This window comes from Dunckerocampus dactyliophorus, chromosome 5 (assembly GCF_027744805.1).
Source record: "Dunckerocampus dactyliophorus isolate RoL2022-P2 chromosome 5, RoL_Ddac_1.1, whole genome shotgun sequence".
Taxonomy (NCBI): domain Eukaryota; kingdom Metazoa; phylum Chordata; class Actinopteri; order Syngnathiformes; family Syngnathidae; genus Dunckerocampus; species Dunckerocampus dactyliophorus.
The window spans coordinates 6,657,841-6,669,431 of NC_072823.1; the positions used below are offsets into that span (position 1 = coordinate 6,657,841).

Consider the following 11,591-nt stretch of genomic DNA (forward strand, 5'->3'; position numbering starts at 1 on the left):
TTGGCCGCATGTGCTGTACGTTCAAAGGCTGTCGCATTCGTGATGAACTGTATAAACTCGCGTTCCAGCCTATGCCTCTGGCGCAATTTGGAGCCGGTTTTCTTAGCGGTGGAAACGAGGTTCTGACCAATAGCAGCTGAAGCTGAGTGGGGGCGGCGACAGAAGACTCAACTCAACGACGCATCAAGGTTGCAAATCGAAACGGGTGGGCATCTTGTGTGAGTCTCGTTTCACTGTGTGGCCGCCAACAATGGAAGAGAGTCGGTGGGAAGTTCAGAAGAAACCAGTGCGTGTCATCGCAGCGGTGGGCCAAAACGGAGGCATCGGCAAAGATGGCAAACTCCCTTGGAATCTCCCGTAAGACCCGACACACACATTTCAAAGAGTTGAGCAAGTTACAAATGCCTGTTGATGTGCTTGTTTAAAACATGTTTAGAGTTGGATAAGTGATGTGGTGTCGGGGGAGGCAGTTGAGGTAGAGTTTTCACGACGAAACAAAACTAATTAAATATTGTAGAGCTCACAGTCGAGCTAATAGGATTGTAGCTAATATAATATAGCCTATAGTTAATAGGATTAACCAAAACGGGCGTAAACTGAATCCATTTTTCCTATAAATAATGTAAATCCAATTAATCCGTTCCAGAAAGCCCAAAATTATTATTTTTTTACAGTTACAGTTTTACATGCAGAAAATGCATTCGAAATGCATGTAAATACATATAAATGATGAATGAATGGGATAAATGAATTTTAAGGTTACTTTTATCATACATTTTTTGATAAATTAACTCTTTCACATGATGAAAACAGGGAGGTGGTGGTGGTTGATCTCACTGCCACATCGTGCCTTTGGGGGGGAAAAAAACATTTCAGAGCACCCAGAATGCTGTTTCTGTGTGGATGAAAGGCTGAAACAATAAGTTTTGACCTGAAAACGTTCCCCTGAGGACAGTTTCTAAATTGAGTTCCCCTTTTTTCCCTTTAACACACAATGGGACCACAGATAAGCAGACACCGACATGGCAACTACTAATACTACCTGGAATGACAAACAGCTTACATGATATTAAACACGTAACATTTACAGCTATTTGCAAAGCAGTCCCAGCAAGACCTGTTGGCCACTGAATTATATAGTAAGTGTATCTTCCAAATGATTCCAATGGTTTTTTACATTTTCTTAAAGTAAAAATTTCTGAATTTGCACATTTCCTAAGAAAATACAGCACAGTGCAATAAAATCCAATACTTGCAGATTTTTCAATTTTAGCTGTTTTTGTGTGTGTGTGTGTGTGTGTGTGTGTGTGTGTGTGTGTGTGTGTGTGCAGTTTTCTTGTGAAATGATATTTTTACAATGTGCTGCAGGCCAATAAAAGGCCGCACTTTGGACACCCCGATCCACTTGCATGTGTCTCATGCTCTACTATTACAAAATCACAATTCTCTTTTAAAAAAATATATTGACCAGACATATACTAAGGTATGTACTGTACAGACACATTTAAGAATATATAGCTCATACAAGAGTATTTTTGAGGCTTCTGCATTAGTTTGTATTTGTACTATTTTGATTGATATCACACAGACACTTGATTTAAATAACATTTTATATAATGGTATCTTTGGGTGGTACAGTGTGTGTGTGTGTGTGATTTGGGGGGATTGGGCCGACAAAGACACAAACATGCGCGCACATGCACCCTCCACAGTTACATTTCACAGACTTTCCTAATACAAAGACTCCAAAATAATGCACAAAGTCAAAATAAAGATGTGTTGTTTCCTTAATGTGAGAACAGATGAGAAATTGCAACCCTCTGGCCGCAAAAGCCAAATCCTTACAGACGGATCAAAATGTTGCCATTGCTGCCGATTAACTTTAGAGGCATTTTTCTGAGAAACCGTGTTCATAGTCACACTAGTGAAGACTAACTGTGATTAATGATTAAAACACGTCTCCCTACTTCACCTCTCCTTCTCTTGTCACGTTCTTTTGATAACCAAGGCAAAATGCGAAGGTGAGAAGCATCACAGCCAAGTCTTCCGCATCGCAAGTGTAAAAACAAGTTTGTCACAATGGAGTCTTCCAGTTTTTACATGTGCGTTCACTTACTTTGACAAACCTCCGGTGTGTATTGATCTTCTTTTCTCACGTTCTTCTTGTCTTAATGTCCCTTGCCAAAACCGGCCCCTTTCCCGGAATAAGTGTTCTAAAAAGACAAAGAAAAAGAAACACATGCGCTCAGTCACTGCAGCAAAGTCTGATTTTCCCTCACATTTGGTGGTCACAAACAGGCTCTAGGGCATCTACGACATATATCCCGATATTTTTTAAGCATAGTGAGTTTAGACATAATATGCGTGTCAAGGTGTTTTCTTAAAATAAACATTTAACATGAGGATGTTTTTTGACATTTAAAGCTTCATGCAAGATGCACATAAAGAAAATAGCCCCAAAAATAATGGAGGCTATTTTCTTTTCAAAATAAATATAGAAAGAGAAGACAAGCATGTCCTTATTTTGTACCAGGAACACCAACCTGTCAACTGCATCAGGCTTGGCAACTGTCTAACTTCCTTGTACATTTGTGGTAGAGCTCATTGTGCTAAATAATTGTGACTGCGAAGCTCGCTGGACACCGGGAGTCCATCATTTTCAGCAGATTTTTAAAGCTGTTTTTCCACTGATCATACGGAGACCATATCTTAGCAATGTGACAGGGCTCCACTTTGCTTTTCCTTTCATGAGGAACGCAACAGGAGCGTGGCAGGCAGCCTCGCAGCGTCACACATTCCTCACATTGGAGTTTGTGCCAAGTTTTAAGACGGTGAAAAGAGATTTTTTTTCTATGCTCTTGTGGCAACGTGAGGGTTATGAGGTAAATTTTAACAAAAGGAGACCGACAACGCCACCTTGGGAATTACACCCAAGGAAATGATTATCCAATATAAATAAAAGGCATGCTAGGTTTGTTGGACCAGTGAGGCAGGAGACGTGTTTTCAAGCATACAAAGTTATTTTTTATTACAATTTTGTTAAAAGGGCATTCAAAGTTACCATAGGGGAAAAGATTGTGATAAAATATCAAATTCAAACTCAAAAACACTGCAAACCCACAGCAAAAGCAAGAAAAAGTAAAATCAATACCAAAAGCAAATATGTAATACTACACACCAAACAAGAGTGAAAACAATCACTATAACGAAAGTAGTAATAAATACTATAAATAAACCAAAAGCACGACCGTGCGCACGCACACACAGTCACGTCAGATGGGTCACGAAGGGCCAAAATATTTAAAGGGGCGACGCCCATCAACAAGATCAAATTTGAAGCCAAACTTTGTATCTGAAGGCAGCCAGTCGTGAGCGCTGGAATAGTATACTGCCACACGTCCGTAAGATTTCCATGCCGCGAAAGGGCAGATCAGACACCATACCCCAGCGGCGAAACTGCCAACATAATGAGGAGGTTACACAGGTGGCTGGACGCCAAGAACAACTAGGACCACGTACCTGTCAACCGCAGCACTGGGAGAACAAGACAGTCTGAAGCCAACAACTCGTTCCGCAATTACACAACAGGAAATCTATGACAGTAGGGCCGCAATATAACTACCTACAGTAATTGTAATTGTCATATACGAGCCTACCCTTTATTTCCTGGGGATCTGGCTTGTACGAGCTGACCAGAAGGGGGTCGTACATCAGCAGCAATAAGCAAGAGAAAGGGGACGATAACACGGCCCCTTTTAATAGGGTGTCCTCTAGCGTTTGGCAGACGGTCACAGCAGGCAACCCACTATTATGCTGGATGACCAAATCCATCCTGCCACACTCTGAATTCAATGTACCTCCACATTACTGAGGTACCGCTTATTCCTTGATGACTAATTCTTCCACCGCAGACGCTGTCGCAAAGCTTCGACTGGAGCCGCCGGGCTTATGCTCCGCCCCCCAACCCCCTTCCTCTTGCATGCAGGGATGAGAGAGATACAGCGCAAATCTAGTCTATAACGATATCAACGACGTGGTTGGTTTTTATATAGTGCTTAAACTAAATATTATTATTTTTAAAATATCAATATATCACCCAGATCTAATTATAACAGTTGTTTACTTGGTCTCAAAAATGCTGACATTAAATTTGTGGGACAATAAACACTTCAAAATGCACCTGCATTGTTTTTTGATTCTGTTAAATAAAAGTCATTTTCGTTGTACTTTTCTTAAAATGAATGTTAAAACCTCATCACGTCTCATCTCATGTCATGGACCCAATCTCGTGCATCGTCTCGTGAGTTAGGTGTCTCGTGACACCACTAGTTGTAATGTCATTAAAAAGTCAATTTTCCATAATAGGGACCTTTTAAGGTAATCAACTCAGTAAAAGGTATTAAATGTAGGCTGAGACATGCTTAGAAATCAGATATGCATAAAGACAAGTGATCTTCAGACATGTGAAAACTACATCATGCCTTACGATTAGAATATGCTTTTAATCCAACACTGAGGAAATTATTTTGTCCGTTTATTCAACTGTAGTTGTAAATAAATAGGTTTGCAATCAATGCCTCTAAATGTAGTCATTGTGGTTGAGCGTTGCCAGATGTACTACGATTATAGTAGATATGGTCTTTGTATTATAATTATCGTATACATACTATAATTTCACTCGTACGATCAATAATTCCAAAAAGCCTAGAATGTACGATAATTTCACCCTGTCATTACAAGGCTATCAGCAAACACTAACACTGCACTTGCGCCTCATGTTGCGCTTTGTTTCACTTGCTTCTTTGCCAGCCAGGTGGGGGCGAAGTTTTTTCCAACAGTGTAGAAATATGATCCTTTTAAGCCTTCTGGTACCGTAAACTGATGTGGCTTATTTAAACACAAATATACGATTAAATTAAATTCACTTACCACTTTTACAAGCCTGATTGACATTGAAGTTTGCATCAAAAAAATCACCAAACTTAATGTGGTTCCCACGTCGTACAATAAGATGACGATTGGGTAATTTCCTTAAGTTTGTTAGCTAGTACAGAAAAATAGGCTAGCGTCAGTCTATATTTGGCTTTTGCTCGGCGCTTTTCTCTAGCTTTAAACACTATACTTCTTCCTATTTTTACAAACACGGCTGACTGCACACATTTTTATGTTTTTTAAACGTTCAGCGCTTCGCCATTTTTCTTCTTTGGCTGCACCTGCTGGGCTGATAAAGGCTAACTGGCGTCTGAGCACCCCCACCTGGTGTCCAAACTATGAAGTGCAACCAAACCCAGAATAATCGAAGTTGCCTGAATGAACGTTAAATTAGGTTAAACTGAGATGGGGAAAAAAATGTCGTAATATGTATCAAAACTGTTAATTTACCTTTTTGATTATATTTACTTCCCTGTCAATAAGGATAAGTAATTTATTGAATAATTTGAATAAGTTTGGAGGGAGGTAGAACCCCCACAGTGATGAACTGTTTCCAATTTTGCAGGTCTGAATTCCAGTATTTTCTGCACACCGTGACACAGGTGTCAAAACCAGGTATGAAGGCAAGCCATATAGAAAATGCATGAAAATATGTTGCATTAGTGTATACAGTACACGTGTACATTGTTGTTTAGCACAATAATGTGTGTGTTTGTGCATTGCTTACATACAGGTATTAGAGCTGCAAAATACTGCAAAAAATCCTCATTGTCTCGTTCGGCTTTAAACAAACTTACAATGGTCTTTCTGTCGTTCTTCATGGAAGGTCCCGGAAGGACAGTTGACGGGGGATATTCCTAATAGAAATGGACAGAAAGATTGAAAATAAGTCAAATAAAAATGTCAATAATTAAGCCTCTGGTGGACACTGGTCAAGCCAAACTTGTTGTCTTTTACAGGAAAGATCAACATGTTGGTATGGGGCAAACTGTGCTGGTACGCCAACCCTCCATCTATGTTCCCAATGGCAAATGTCCTGCATGTGGTGCTGAGTGAAACACTCACGTGAGTGCGCCAATAAAACCTAAACCCCTATACAGACAATGAACCCTACATTATGGTGGCTTAGTGCAGGGGTGTCTAAAGGGCGGCCCGGGGGGGCTTTTGCGGCACACGGCACATAAAAAAAAAATTAATTTAATGAAAAAAAAGTACCAAAAAAACAACAGCAGAAATGGAAAAATCAGCAGTAATTTTACAAGAATAGAGTCAAAATATATGAAGAGAAAAAAGTTGTAATCTAACGAGAAAATGTCGTAATTTTACGAGAACGTTGTAATATTATGAGGAAAACATGACATCATTTAAGTAGCATACTGTTGAAATGTTAAAGAAAAAAGATGTCATGTCTTTTAAAGTCATAATTTTCTGAGAAACAAACAAAACAACGAATAGTTGTAATTTTTGGAAAATTAGGTTGTGGAAAAAGTTATAATGTTACGAGAATAAAGTCAAAATATTATGGGAATAAAGTCAATTATGAGAAGAAAATTTACAGAACAATGTTGACAGTAGGAAAATGTAAAAAAAAAAAAAAAATCAGCAGTAAATTTTGAGAATAAAGTCAAAATATTAAGAGAAAAAAATTTTAATCTTACACGAAAAAGTCGTAATTTTATGAGACTCGAAATGTAATTATTTCATTTCAGTCATTTTAGTTGCATAAATTTGAAATATGAATGAAGAAAGACATCATTTCTAAAGTCGGAATATTATGACAAAACAAAACTATGAATAAAGTTAGAACTTTTGGAAAATTAGACGTGGAAATGTAGTTTTACGAGAATAAAGTCAAAATATTGAGAGAAAAAAGTTGCATTCTAACGAGAAAAAAGTCGCAATTTTACAAGAATAAACTTGTAATTTTATGAGGAAAAGTAATGTCATGTTAGCAGCTTAGAGTTTCAATATTTAAAAACATATATCTATATTTTTTAAGTCGGAATATTATGAGAAAGAAGCAAAACAAAATAAAAAAGTTATAATATTATGGGAATAAAGTCATAAAATTACAAAAAGAAAGTTTGCAAGGATTATTTAAGAACAAAGTTGAAGTATTTGGAAAATTTAAAACAACAAACAGCAAAAAATATCATAAAGCTGAGATGCAGTTTTTTTCTTTAAATATATTTATAACTTCTTAGCATTTAGAAATATCAGAGTGGCCCTTGCGTCCTTTCATTTTTCACTATGTGGCCCTCGCTGAAAAAAGTTTTTGACACCCCCTGGCTTCGTGTGGCACAGCGGCCATCTGCTCATTTGCTTTTTTTTTACATCACAACAGGGCGGTTCCAGATCACGCCCACTTCCTGTGTCGGAACCTGGAGAGCGCTGTCCTTTTGGCTGCACAGTACCCACTTGCAGACTTGATTGAGACCATCTGGATCGCTGGAGGCACACGAGTGTACAAGGTAAACTCCAGTGGTGAACAGAGAGCAAGTTTATTGCATGGCTGTTCCACAACTGAGAAACATTGGTGGAGTTTGACCAGGATGCCCGCTAAGTAGACATTCAGGCAAGCGGATGACAGAGCACACACCTCATAGCTGTCACATGTAGCTGTCAACTCATACACGCCCACAGTGTACACCGTCACTTTTCAATAGGATGTGGTTGTGTTTTGACCAGGATGCACTGCAGCATCGCTGGTGTGATTTGGTTTACCTGACAGACGTCATGGCCAGCTTTGACTGTGATGTCTTCTTCCCCGAGCTGGATGAAGAAGTGTTCAAAAAGCAGGAGAGGTAAGTGTGGTCTCGTCCATGTTGCTTGCTCTGCACCCCATGAACACGACGACACCAATGCCACTGTTAGGAATGCAATATTCATTCATTCATTCATATAAACGTTAGGAGCGACATGCCCGCCTCTACCTGTAGCGTTGTTGCTGATTTGATTAACCTTGTTACTTGTTGTGGTGTTTACTTTTTGCACTCAACAAACTGACATGTTTTGTTGTCTCCAAACAAGATTTGCTGGCGTGCCACCAGGAATCCATGAGGAGAATGGCATTAAGTATGAATTCCAAGTATTCAAGAGAGAAGATGCACATTGAAGAAATGAAGACGACGCTTTAAATGAGGCTTGTTAAGTTATCTGACCATTTGAAACCATTTGAAAGGGTTGTTGCACACACTGTAATGTATTGTACTTGTACTTGTGTGTATATATATATATATATATATATGTGTGTGTATATATATATATACACACACATATACATATATCATATACATATGTCATATACATATATATACATATATATATATATACATATATATATATATACATATATATATATATATACATATATATATATATATATACATATATATACATATACATATATACATATATATATATATACATATATATACATATACATATATACATATATATACATACATATACATATATATATATACATATATATACATATACATATATACATATATATACATATATATACATATATATACATATATATATATATATATACATATATATACATATACATATATATACATATATATACATATATATACATATATATACATATATATACATATATATATATATATATATATATATATATATATATATATATATATATATATATATATATATAGTGTCTTCCTTATGGTGGAGTCATGAACACTGACCTTAACTGAGGCAAGTGAGGCCTGCAGTTCTTTGGATGTTTTGTGACCTCTTGGATGAGTTGTCGCTGCCCTCTTGGGATAATTTTTTATTTTTTTTTAAATCAGCAACAATAAGGTCATAGGGCTGTCCAACGACTACATTTTATTTTGTCATGCTGCGCATGCGTTAATTACGCTAAAAATGTTGATGTAATTAATGAAATTTAAAAAAGTGAAATAACAACATTCACGTTGGTGATAAAACATTAAAAGGGTTCATAAAGATTCTACATTGTAAAACAATGTTAACTTACACTGACTTCAAGCGGGGTATTTATCAGCGCAGTGGTTACTGTGTACACACCCACTTCAGCAGAATTCATTGCTTTTAATTGCAGATGTCATCTGTTTCTGCTGAGATATGCCCCATAAATGCAATCAGTTAAATGCAGGTAATATCAACCAGTGCCATGCTGGAAATGAAAAAGGACAATTTATGCTCACCCTTATTAACCTCTTTGGCTACATTTGTCCATTCAGGGGCGATCATTGGAGAGGACATGGGAATTCAGGAGGGAACTGAATGAAAAGCTACGTTCCAACTGGGCTTTGTTTTGTTTTTTCAGCAACCTAAGTGTCACGGCACTTGTATGAGCTGTGATCGCAATCTGTAAAATTCAGCTGCGTGATCGTTCTCGTTATCCAGGTATGTGACTTGAGCTTATTTGTCATCAATGAGGCTAGTTTTGTGAGTTTTTATCCCTTTACATTTTTACTTGCTTATAAACGCCGTTTCTATTCCATACACATCTCTTTGTCTCGGTGGGTGGAGGCAGGGCCGCTGCTGTGCCGAGTGTTGCATGCACGCCGAGATCTGCAAAGACACAAGATCCCTTTTGAATAGAACATGCGCAGAACACAAATTAATGTTCCTTTTGATCGGGATATCCCGATAGGCGTATACGTGACCCAATTTTCGGATTGGAAAAGCAGTAACCCAGGGGTAATATTCATGTTTTTAAAAACCAGAATACTGTATGAGCATATTCCGTTTTTTCAAAAGGGTTATTGGCATTTGCATGGCCGTGCGCAACCGGGTTATTGCTAATATTCCAGTTATGATAGGGTTATTTGACTGCATGTAAACGTAGCCAGTGATTCGTTCCTGTCTGGATGCAACAATTTACAAATCTGGCACAGTATGGACGTGACCTTTTTTTCAACCCACCAAAAAAAAAAAATCTCAGAAACGTTCCTGTGTGGACAGGGCCTGAATGTAGCAGGGCCGCCTTTACAAAGTAGGCTGTGAAAATCTGGTTGAGTTCGTAATTTTTCTTTAAATAGTTCAACTCTGCTACTAACATGACATTATTTTTCCTCATAATATTAGGAGTTTATTCTTGGAAATCCCAACCTTTTTTCTGGTTAGAATATGACTTTTTTCTTTTTAATATTTCTGTATTGTAACAGTTTTTTTTCCATTTCTGCTGTTGTTGTTTTTTTATTTTTCACCTACCTTCTTGTAAAATGTTCTTGTAATTATGACTTTCTTCTTGGCACATTATAACTTATAATTTCATAACGTATAATTTCATAAGTATTATTAGAATATTTCAACTCCACGCTACTAAAATGACCTTTTCCTTATAATATTATGAAGTTATTCTCAACAAATTACGACTTTTTCTTTATTTTTTAGTTTTCTTGTTTAATAATATTTTTACAATGTGCCACGGGCCAATTAAAAAAACCAAAAAAAAACAGCCGTGAGCTGTAAATGGCCCCCGGGCCGCACTTGGGACACCCCTGACATAAGGAAATATTGACGTGTGCAGGGTAGCAGGGTGCAAGTAGATGAGTGTACTTGAAGCAGCGCTGTCGTGAATGAGCTCAAAATGATCTCTAGTCAAGCATCCATCTGCTGAGCTCCCATTCATTATTACCACATGCGCTCACTTGTGCATTATCTGCCCAGCAGCTATTGCCATGACTACACAGTCATGCTGAGTTTTGCAGATGGCAGCAGATGGGAGGTGGAAGTTGTTAAGGTATATGTTTTGTTCTCGCCCCTCCACCCTCTGGACACAGAAGTCCTTGCTTTCTTGGTTGTGAATCCCATCACAAAGGCATGCAGGCAGGGCACACCTCGGCATCAAGTGATGGCTTCATTAGCTGGGAAACTAACCCGCCCTAAAAGCAGCGTGGATGCATGTTGCAAGGGCCTTTGATGGTGATGCAAACAATAGGGCACATTTAAAACATGGCTGGGAACTCACAAGCCAATGAAGCCAATAGACAGGCACAGAAAGTACTGCAGCTCAACGGGTGAAGGTGACGTGGAGCCATTTCCACCTGAATGCTTGTGATGTGTCCTTATTGGAAACGATAATGATGGAACATTTTCACAGGTGAAATGGGTTCTGATAAAGAGTCACCATCTGTAAAGCAACAATAAAACTGATTGCTTTCAGCGGCGAGAACATCAAGTTCGACTGGGACATCTGCACACTGGTGTAAATAAAACGGTTTGTCTCCAGGTAAACTTGCAGCAGTTACGTCTGTGCTGTTGTATTTAGCAATCTGCTTTTTATTTCACCAGGGATTTTCATGTGCCATCAACGTGACACCATAGGAGCATTCACTCTGGTGCGCTACTTCAGGGGTGTCCAAAGTGCGGCCCAGGGGCCATTTGGGGCCCATGGCACGTTCTAAAACTATAATTGAACCAGAAAACTAAACAAAAGCAACAACAAAAATAAAAAAAAAAAAACATCTGCAGTAATTTCACCAGAACAGTCAAATATTAAGAGAAAACAGTTGTAATCTAACAAGAAAAAGTGGTAATTTTACAGGAATAATGTGATATTATGAGGAAAAATAATGTCATTTTAGTAGCATAAAGTTCAAATCTAAAAAAAAAAAAAGATTTTTTTAAATGTAGTAATATTATCAGAAACA

General features: G+C 37.9%; 1 protein-coding gene across 1 annotated transcript; it reads left to right on the top strand.

Moving 5' to 3' along the window:
- Positions 1 to 62: 62 nt before the first annotated feature.
- On the top strand, positions 63 to 8,191 carry zgc:153031. The gene is made up of 6 exons (XM_054775508.1): positions 63 to 357; positions 5,498 to 5,547; positions 5,892 to 5,997; positions 7,277 to 7,403; positions 7,621 to 7,736; positions 7,963 to 8,191. The coding sequence occupies exons 1-6, from the start codon at positions 251 to 253 to the stop codon at positions 8,045 to 8,047; spliced, it is 591 nt and encodes a 196-aa protein (XP_054631483.1). The 5' UTR covers positions 63 to 250; the 3' UTR covers positions 8,048 to 8,191.
- The last annotated feature ends 3,400 nt before the right edge of the window (positions 8,192 to 11,591 follow it).

Bases quoted from the DNA above. Each gene is read 5' to 3' on its own strand.
- zgc:153031 (XM_054775508.1), top strand. From the start codon at position 251: ATGGAAGAGAGTCGGTGGGAAGTTCAGAAGAAACCAGTGCGTGTCATC. The intron at 358-5,497 runs GTAAGACCCGAC...CCAATTTTGCAG, and splicing joins AAACTCCCTTGGAATCTCCC to GTCTGAATTCCAGTATTTTC. The intron at 7,737-7,962 runs GTAAGTGTGGTC...TCTCCAAACAAG, and splicing joins GTGTTCAAAAAGCAGGAGAG to ATTTGCTGGCGTGCCACCAG.